This window comes from Atractosteus spatula, chromosome 5 (assembly GCF_055471065.1).
Source record: "Atractosteus spatula isolate fAtrSpa1 chromosome 5, fAtrSpa1.hap1, whole genome shotgun sequence".
Lineage (NCBI taxonomy): Eukaryota > Metazoa > Chordata > Actinopteri > Semionotiformes > Lepisosteidae > Atractosteus > Atractosteus spatula.
The window spans coordinates 4,473,095-4,482,891 of record NC_142710.1 but is presented as its reverse complement, the minus strand read 5'-3'; the positions used below and the strand labels follow the sequence as shown (position 1 = coordinate 4,482,891).

The 9,797-nt window shown below is 50.0% G+C and overlaps 1 protein-coding gene across 1 annotated transcript; it reads right to left on the bottom strand.

The window, feature by feature from the left end:
- Window positions 1-2,046: 2,046 nt before the first annotated feature.
- Window positions 2,047-8,691, bottom strand: LOC148833614 (uncharacterized). The gene is made up of 2 exons (XM_088917702.1): window positions 8,539-8,691; window positions 2,047-4,727 (listed from the first exon to the last, which is right to left on the bottom strand). The coding sequence occupies exon 2, from the start codon at window positions 4,560-4,562 to the stop codon at window positions 2,916-2,918; it is 1,647 nt and encodes a 548-aa protein (XP_088773828.1). The 5' UTR covers window positions 4,563-4,727; window positions 8,539-8,691; the 3' UTR covers window positions 2,047-2,915.
- Window positions 8,692-9,797: the final 1,106 nt, after the last annotated feature.

Genomic DNA, 9,797 nt, shown 5'->3' with positions numbered 1-9,797 from the left:
TCAGTTTCTCGAGGCATTTCTGCTTTCACTCATTGTTCTATAGCCTCTGTTATCATAAGGGTGACACACACTCTATTTCTGTATTGTGGATCGAGACAGGACACTGGGAAATGTGCTGCTTCTTGAGATTAGCTGTACGTAATTATAGTCACATGTTTAATTGGCATTTTTATTTCCTTTTTTTGGGGGGGGGGGATTTAAAAATTCCATCTGACCCCCGATTGCAGGACAGGTTGAAGGCTCATATCTCCAGGTTGCTTCAGCATGGACTGCTGGGCTCTGATCGCAGGAACCTCCTGGAATTCTTCCACGGTCAAAAACAGCAGATTTGACAGACCTGCACGCAGCACCTGCACTCATCCAGTTAACTTACACCCTGCTGAGCACGTAAGGACGAGTCAAACCCCTTACAGATTTTGCGATCATGAATATATGCAGAGGAGTGACTGGACCAGAAGTATTAGAATTCATTTCTCCCAGTTTGAGAAACACGATAAATAGAACAGCCAACTAGATGGCAGCACAACCATAACCAAGACGTGCCATAGCAAAAAGCGATGAGCTTTAATATCACATGATTTTTATAAACGGGGATTATTTGCCATCTTGTATGAGAAAAAAATTGTTGTTTCTTGTCTAACTGGAAACCCCCCACCTGTTAATCCACTCAGGCATTTGCTACCAGCCGGCCTGGAGAACAGGAGGAGGGGGTGGCAGCTGAGATCAGCTCATTGTTCCCTCCGCAGCACACACAGCAGGCGGACCAGCTCTCAGTGGGGAGGAGAGCAGAGTGATGAAGCCAGTTCAGAGATGGGGATTATTAGGAGGCCATGATTGGTGAAGGTCAGGGGGAAATTTGGCCAGGACACCAGGGTTACACCCCTACTCTTTTCGAGAAACACCCTGGGATTTTTAATGACCACAGAGAGTCAGGACCTCGGTTTTATGTCTCATCTGGGGGACAGCGCCTTTTTACAGTACAGTGTTATAGTGACCCCGTCACTATCCATCACTGGGGTTGCCCTCCCATCTATACAGGACATTTATGACAAAGGGTGCTTGAGGAAAGCTCTAAGCATCATCAAAGACCCCACACACCCCAGCTACAGACTGTATGATCCGCTACCATCTGGAAAACAGTACCGGAGCATTCGGGCCCGGACTACCAGACTCAGAGAGTTTTTACCCCTGCACTATCAAACTACTAAACTCCCAGCCTCTCTCACTCTCACCTCACCTCTCACCTATGATCTGAACCTCACAGTGCCTTCTTCCTTACTCACACATTGAAATCTACCTCTACCTTACATGTCAAAAAGCTCACTCCCCATAATTTCTATCCCTTTATTTCATTCTGTTGATCCATGTTTTTGCACATAACCTGTTACCTGTTGTTTTTTGCACACTGCCTGTTCTCTGTCTTTCTTTTATTATACAATTGTACTGTTGTTGTTGTTGTTGTTTTTTGTACTACGTATCGCCTAAGAGCTAGCTAAATAGCATGTCATTATACCATATACCTGTATATGAGTATAATGACAATAAACTTGAACTTGAACTATATTGGGGCATTAGGACCCACACAGACTGCAGGGTGAGCACCCCCTGCTGGCCCTACTAACACCTCTTCCAGCAGCAGCCTTAGCTTTCCCAGGAGTCTCCCATCCAGGTACTGACCAGGCTCACACCTGCTGAGCTCCAGCGGGGCTGCCAGCTGTGAGTTGTAGGGCAGTATGGCTGCTGGCTATAAATAAACCGTCATGCATGGAGAATGTGTGTGATAGTCAAGAGATTCCAAGAGAATAGGAAAATATTGCGTGTGCTATTTAGTCAGGGTCACCGAGGAAAGGATGGAGAAGTACCTCTGACACATTTTTGAACGTTCAGCAGCAGCAGCAGCAATTAAAATACTACTTCAGAAGATAGAGTAGTCCCATCATGAGTTCAAGTAAACGACAACATGGAGAATTATAAGCAGACCACAGTGGGGGTCCCAAGCAGGGACAGTGGAACTGTAGAGACGTAAGAAGTCACAGTCCAGCTCTGTGAAGGTATGAGATGAGTTTTAATTTGTGACGAAAAAGACCATTTCAGGACAACACTGAGAGAAGACACAAGGTATATCCCCCACACTGTCCTGAACTCCAACAGTGTTACAGAGAGTTTTATAGTCCGACTACAGCCATGGTCACCCCATGTTATGACAATGAATCGGGGTTTATGAGTGACCATTACCAATCGTACTGGACTTCCACTTATGGCACAGTGGCTATTCCAGATAACGTTATCCCCAGCTTTGCAGAAGCTGCATGTGACATCAAACAGCAAATTGTCATAAGCAGGAAGTTTAGCATTTCATCCCACACTTGGAAAGAAAATGACATCTGGCCCCACCAGGGAACCAGCGAACCGCAGGCTGTGGGTAGAAACAGAAACAAAAAAATTGTTCATCAAAATAGCTTTTTGGTTAACCAGGAGCAGGGATCTCCACCTCTACCTTACGGGATAACCATTTTGCAGATTTGGAGACAGATAATAGCGGGCTGTCGCCACCTGCTGGAGAACTCCTGAAACAGCAGCCAGTGAAGGCCCGCCGGGTTGCAGAAGTGCAGGGATGCCCTAACAGGTAGCACTCCTGCCCACTGGACCAGAAACTTCAAACCAGTGGAACAGTGCAGATACATTTTATTGTTCTTTTGCTGTAACAGGGATCTGTACATGGTAGACAATCTGAAAAAACAATCACATATACCCACAGAAAAAGAGGAGGTATGCCATGAAAATCAGTGTCCAGGTCCAGTCCAAACGTCACTGTCTGAGCGGTCTTCACCGCCCTTTGATCGCAAAGGGTTCATCGCCACGGACACACATCAAACAGTCTCTCATGTCCCCTCACGCAGGCACACGCTGACGGGCTAGAAACTACTGCTCGGCCTCTCGCCCGCGTGGATCTGCTGATGTCTTTTCAGGACGCCGGACTGACTGAAGCTCTTCCCGCACAGGGCGCAGCAGTAGGGCCTCTCGCCCGTGTGGATGCGCAGGTGCTTCTTCAGGTGCCCCGACCGGTTGAAGCTCTTCCCGCACTGGGCGCAGGAGTACGGCCTCTCGCCCGTGTGGATGCGCTGGTGCGTCTTCAGGTCGCTCGACTGGCCGAAGCGCCGGCCGCACTGCTCGCAGCTGTAGGGCCTCTCCTCCGTGTGGGTCCGCTGGTGCTTCCTGAGGTTGCCCGTGTCGCTGAAGCTCTTCCCGCACTGCGCGCAGCAGTACGGCTTCTCCCCCGTGTGGACGCGCAGGTGCTTCTTCAGGACCTCCGACTGGCTGAAGCTCTTCCCGCAGTGGGCGCAGCTGTACGGCCGCTCCGCGGTGTGGATGCGCTGATGCTTGCGCAGGTTGCCCGTGTCGCTGAAGCTCTTGCCGCACTGCGGGCAGCGGTAGGGCCTCTCGCCCGTGTGGATCCGCTGGTGCCTCTTGAGGTTCTGGGTGTGACTGAAGGTCTTCCCACACTGCCCGCAGCAGTACGGCCTCTCGATGGCGTGAGTGCGCTGGTGCTCTTCGAGGTGGCCCGGGTGGCTAAAACTCTTCCCGCACTGGGGGCAGCAACAGGGACTCGCTCCCGAGAGACGCAGGGGAAGGTCTTTAGGGCTTGCCGGAGGATGGCTACCATCAGCGCAGCCGTTCGGCTCCTCCTCCGGCGCGTGAGCCTTCTGGTGCGACTGAAGGTCCCCCGCTCGGGCGAAGCACTTTCCGCACTGGGCGCAGCAGTAGAGGACCTCTTCCGCGTGCTCCCGCTGATGCTTTTGAAAGCTTTCGGGCTCAGCGAAGCTCTCCCCGCTCTGCTTGCAGCGGTACGCTCTCTCCCCTTGAGCCTTGCTTGTAAGGTGCCCCTTGAGGCTCTTCGATTTCCGGGCGGTCTTCCCGCGCCGCACGCAGCGAGAGGACCCCCGACCGTTTCCGGCGGACTCCACAGGGGCAGGGCTCAGGCGTGCCGAGGAGGGGGCAGGAGTGACCGGAGATCCAGATGTGTGCTGTGTAACCTTTGTCGAGCTGCTCTCGCCAGCCGGATTTCGTCCGGGCAGCTCGGGCCCCAGCTTGCACAGTCCCTCCATCACATTCTCGAGCCCGAGCTTGAGGAGCCTCTCCTGAAACCACGCTGTTCCCACCTCGACGACGGGAGTGCTCTCCCGCCCGCTGGCCTCTGGATTAACACACTCGGGCTCTGGGCCGGGTGGAGGGCGGGTTTCGATCAAACTCCCTTCTCGGCTCGGGGAAGGCAGCACTCCAGCCTGCTGGTCCGGCCCGACACGGTTGGGTTCAGCAGGTTCTGCTTTAATTCGGACAGTCCCTAAGAGGAGTTCAGAACTAAGCCCGAAGCCGCCAGCATTGAGAGACTGTGTCTTGGAAAGATCCACAGGGCCCGTGGGATCCAGGTCAGGGTCACCTCTGACATCGGGAGTCATGGATTTTGACCCTGCTGCCACAGATATAAGCGTAGTAGGTCTTTGGGGCTCAGGTTCTGGTGGGCTGAGTCCTTGTGTAAGAGACTCAGACCCTACATCTGCCATACTGACAGATTCCAATCGACTGAGCGGCTCTTCACTGTATCCTGTCCTGAGCCGATTGGTCACCCTGCCTTTACTTCCAGGGCTACTGGGCTCCGACTCCTGCCTTGGACTGGGGTCCCACTCCGGCTCTGTGCCGCTGCTGAGCAGTCGTCCTCTCTGCTGTGTCTGAAAGACAAATAGCCTGAATGGTTCCTAAGGTTATGGCAAAACCAGAGACAAGACTTTAAACAGCAGTTCTGAGAACGAACCGGGATCACAGGCACCAATAACGTATCCTGACAACAAGGCCCCCAAATCACAGATGTATGAAAACAACCACACCCTTCAACTGCTCAGGACATTGTTAATATAGCAACACCGTGCTGTATCAGTTTAATAGAATCAAGCAGGCCATTACAATTACAATTTCAATAGCCCCTTAAATTTAAACATACCCATAAATTCATTATTCTGAAGGTGGTTTTGTGTAGTCTAATAGAATACAAAATGGTCATCTGATAAATGTTTTTTTATGGTGCAGGTTATTCAAAAGCTAGAGTAATCAACACTTGTAAGGATACATTTTCTCCTGTAGAAATCACAACAAATATTAGTCGATATTAGTCACTACATGTTAGATGAATCCCTTCACTGCAATGGCAGTCAGCTACACAAGACCACAGACCCAGCCCACTTTCCCCTCACACACGAATAAGATCAATAAAAAATAAACCTCTTCGAAGGAATACGCAGTCAGAATATATATATATTGCCACAACATATGATAGAACATCTTCTATACTGACTTTACTCCATTACTGAAGTGCTGTAGGTGACACTGAAAATCCGGTCTTTAAATTAAAAAATGCTTTGTCACTTGGTGGACAGGGTGGTAAGCTGCTGCCTCACAGCTCTTGGGTTCCGGGTTCGAATCAGCCAAGAGAATCTCCAGTGTGGAGTCTAAATTGGGGCACTGTGGCTAAGAATCTGCACCTGTGGCTGGAAGGTTGCTGGCTCAAATCCCGCGGCTGGAAGAGGAATCCTAGTCTGTTGGGCCCCTGAGCGAGGCCCTTAACCCCAGCTGCTCCAGGGGTGCTGTACAAATGGCCGACCCTGCACTCTGACCCCCAGCTTCTCTCCCTGTCCGTGTGTCTCGTGGAGAGCAAGCTGGGGTCTGTGAAAAGACAAATTCCTAATGCAACAAATTGTATAGGGCCAGTAAAGTGATCTGATCTTATGTTCTCCAGGGAACTGGGCTTTCCTCTGGACCAGGAGAGCCCTAACCTGGTCTTCCAGGACCATGTCTAGCGGGTTTTCAAGCATTCTTCAATGGTCCAGCTTCTCAAGAGCAAGGAAGTGCTCTTGGCTGTGTCCGATTCAACAAATGCATGTTCGGTCAAAAGTTCAATTAGCTCATTAAGGACCTGGGCAGACCTCCCTAGCCAGGACTGGAGCTGTGCCCCTCTCTGCTCTAGAGGTTGCACGTTCTTCCCACTCGCATGCAGACAAGAAGGTTCAACGGCATCTGTAAAGCCAGCTGGCGTGCAACCGCGAGGTGGACAGCTGGCACTAGTTCAGTGGTTTCATGCCAAGCTCCTAATCACAAACTCTTAAGACACACAAAACTCTTATTTTAGCTCGAGATGAAATCTACAGGAAGCAGGAGAGCAGGTGCTTTATTCAGAACCGGAGGCGTGTCCCACACTCACTACGTCATAGGCCAGCAGTTGCAAGGTAAAAGTGACCACGGCATAACTAGGGCGCATCATTAGGACGGAGCGGTGGCCCTGTGGCTCAGGAGCTGTGCCTGTGGCTGGAAGGTTGCCGGTTCAAATCCTGCAGCTGGCAGAGGAGTCAGCTGGCAGCAAGGCCCTTAAACCCAACTGCTCCAGGGGTGCTGTATAAATGGCTGACCCTGTGCTCTGACCCCAAGCTTCTCTCTCCCTGCCTGTGTGTCTCATGGAGAGCAAGCTGGGGTCTGTGAAAAGACAGATTCCTAATGCAAGAAATTGTACATGGCAAATAGAGTGATCTTATTATTATCTCTCTCTTATTAACTAAACTAGCTTGGGAGAAAAGTGAGCCAGTGGGACAATGGCGAGCACAAGCCAAGACAGGGACAAATTCCGAAAATACTACAGCGGGGGCGAGAAAAGAAGGAGGAAGCAAAAGAGGAGAGGATGCTGGGGTCTGGGGAAAGGCTGGTGGTACAAACCAGGAGCGAAGAAGAAACGCACACAGGTGGTGATCTCACTGGCAGTGAGACACCTGCAGGTACCGACAGCATGAACACCAACGGCGATCAGTAGTGCTGTTCGGTTCTGTGTGTCCGGGTTTGCGCAGGCCAGTTAAGGAGCTATTTCATCACCTCAACGCTGCTCCCTGCCGCCACACACAGACACAGACACACACACAGACACACACACTCCTTGAGACAGCCCCGTCATCAGCTTACATGCTTTATTGTCCCAGAAGAGAAATTTGCTTCGCAGGCAAGTAAAGACATAACACAATATATTTAACGGACATAACGGATTACACTAAAACATTTATCAGAAGTTTGATGAGAAAGAAAATAAACATAGAAAGTAATGTACAGTTCATTGTTCAGAGTCAAACTGAGCAGGTTGATAGCTGTGGGAGAAAGATGTGTCTTAGTTCTATTGCTCTTGAGTCTAGGTTGTCTAAGATCACTTTATAAGACAAGATCACTTTATTGGCCATATACAATTTCTTGCATTAGGAATTTGTCTTTCCACAGACCCCAGCTTGCTCTCCATGAGACACACAGGCAGGGAGAGAAGCTGGGGGTCAGAGCTCAGGGTCAGCCATTTATACAGCACCCCTGGAGCAGCTGGGGTGAAGGGCCTTGCTCAGGGGCCCAACGGAGTAGGATTCCTCTGTCAGCCACAGGATTTGAACCGGCAGCCTTCCAGCCACAGGCGCAGATCCTGAGCCACACAGCCACCACACCGCTCAAACTGCCGTCCAGGTGGAAAGAGCTCACATTCGCTGTGCAACATGCTTTCGTCTGGGGCTGCACGTTACATTGGCTTTGTGCCTTGTATTTGGCATCTGAAATGGAAGCCATCGGATCTTTGCAGAAGCAAAAAAAAAAAAGCAGCGGTTTGAAAGTTTCTGGCACACTGCCACTCCCAGTGATCGGCCGGCAAGACCTGGCGAGTCCGAGGTCAGAAGAAGCAAGTGAAAGACGGGCTGCTTTCGGCTCGGTGCGCTGAAGCTGGGGGGGACGGCGGTTTCGACACTGACTGCGAAACCAAGTTAACCGGCAGTTTAACCCAGCGCGCAGATCCAATACAAGTCATCAGTCGGCGCCGGAGATCAAAGATCTTGACTGGAACGAAATCCCCTTGATAGCACCGGGATCTGAGAAGCAGTAATCTAGGTCAACACGACCCTTAGCAGGAATATGCAGCCGGTAACACAATTGAATACATCTTTTTTTCTCTCCCCTCAATGAACGGGCATGACAAACGGGAAAACGAGATTCTTGCTTATTGATCTGGGGTCGCTTTATTGATGTTTGAGCACAGAGGCACGATTCACAAAGATAGGTATGCCTACGTATGACAGACCGCAAACCAGTGACCAGGAGCAGTGATAGATCTCATAGTGACAGAAACGAGTGCTACTGTCACTGGAAAGTTCAGATGTTACTTTTTGTTTCCCGATAAGTACTGGCAAAATAAGGTCTAAGCCGGGGAAACCATTAATTAATTAACCACCGCCCTGCAGTCTCCTGGGCAGTTCGCAGACAGCACGCAAGCCGCGGAACTCCCACCGTCTCCGCCTCACGGACTGCATTTCCACCACATGCCGATCCACGATCACACCCGGCCGCCGGCTTCGCGCTGTCCTGCACGGCCAGTCCTCCAGAGCTCACCTCGGTCCTGTGTTCCTAGGCCCAAAGACGTGTTTGAAAACCCCTCTTTGGCAATTAGGTAAAAAAAAAATGCGATATGCGTGGTGCTCTTACCTCGATATCGCGGTCTTCCTAATCATTTCCCGTGCATTTGCTTTTTTGGATTAGGTCTACATCCTGATGCAACGGATCAGGTTTCCCCCCCCCACAGCACAGAACAAAAACATAACCACATGAACTGCCTCTGTCTCGTCATGCTCACCTTTGACCTCACGGCCGCGGTCATGTGACGAGGGCGAGACGCGTTGCCATCGTTGCCGAGGGAAGATGTGCTTACCGTAATCATCAGAAAAAAGGAGCAATCGCTTTTACAATGTGTGAGCGTGCTGCCCGTGATAATGTGATAAAACGTGTAATCGAATTGTAAAGCAGTTCACATAGACACAGAGGCGATAAATGGAGGAAAAAAAACTTATCAGATAGGTAAAACTATTATTTTAAAAGCTATTTTCTTATTTGTTGTAGATTGTAGGTGCATAACTCCAAACTCCACCATCTAGGTTTTCTTATTCATTTTCAAATTCTACAGTAGGTCTCCTGAAATCATCCACAAACAAAGACCTTTGAAGAGCGTTAAATTGGTTCCATTAAGCTAACGGCTAGCCCCATTAATTATTAATTCATTAAGAGCAGAGGTGGAACGGAAATCCACAGATACCCTCCGGCATCACAATCGTGCTTCACCGTCTGAGATTGTGCTGATACTGACTCATCTCCCTCCTGTCACTGGGGAAAAGCTCGTCTCATCATTGTAACCAGCACTGCCGTTATTACCACTAATACTGTAAGACCTCGTCAGAATATATATTGCCACAACATATGATAGAACATCTTCTATACTGACTTTACTCCATTACTGAAGTGCTGTAGGTGACACTGAAAATCCGGTCTTTAAATTAAAAAATGCTTTGTCACTTGGTGGACAGGGTGGTAAGCTGCTGCCTCACAGCTCTTGGGTTCCGGGTTCGAATCAGCCAGGAGAATCTCCAGTGTGGAGTCTAAATTGGGGCACTGTGGCTAAGGATCTGCACCTGTGGCTGGAAGGTTGCTGGCTCAAATCCCGCGGCTGGAAGAGGAATCCTAGTCTGTTGGGCCCCTGAGTGAGGCCACCATCTAGGTTTTCGTATTCATTTTCAAATTCTACAGTAGGTCTCCTGAAATCATCCACAAACAAAGACCTTTGAAGAGCGTTAAATTGGTTCCATTAAGCTAACGGCTAGCCCCATTAATTATTAATTCGTTAAGAGCAGAGGTGGAACGGAAATCCACAGATACCCTCCGGCATCACAATCGTGCTTCACCGTCTGAGATTG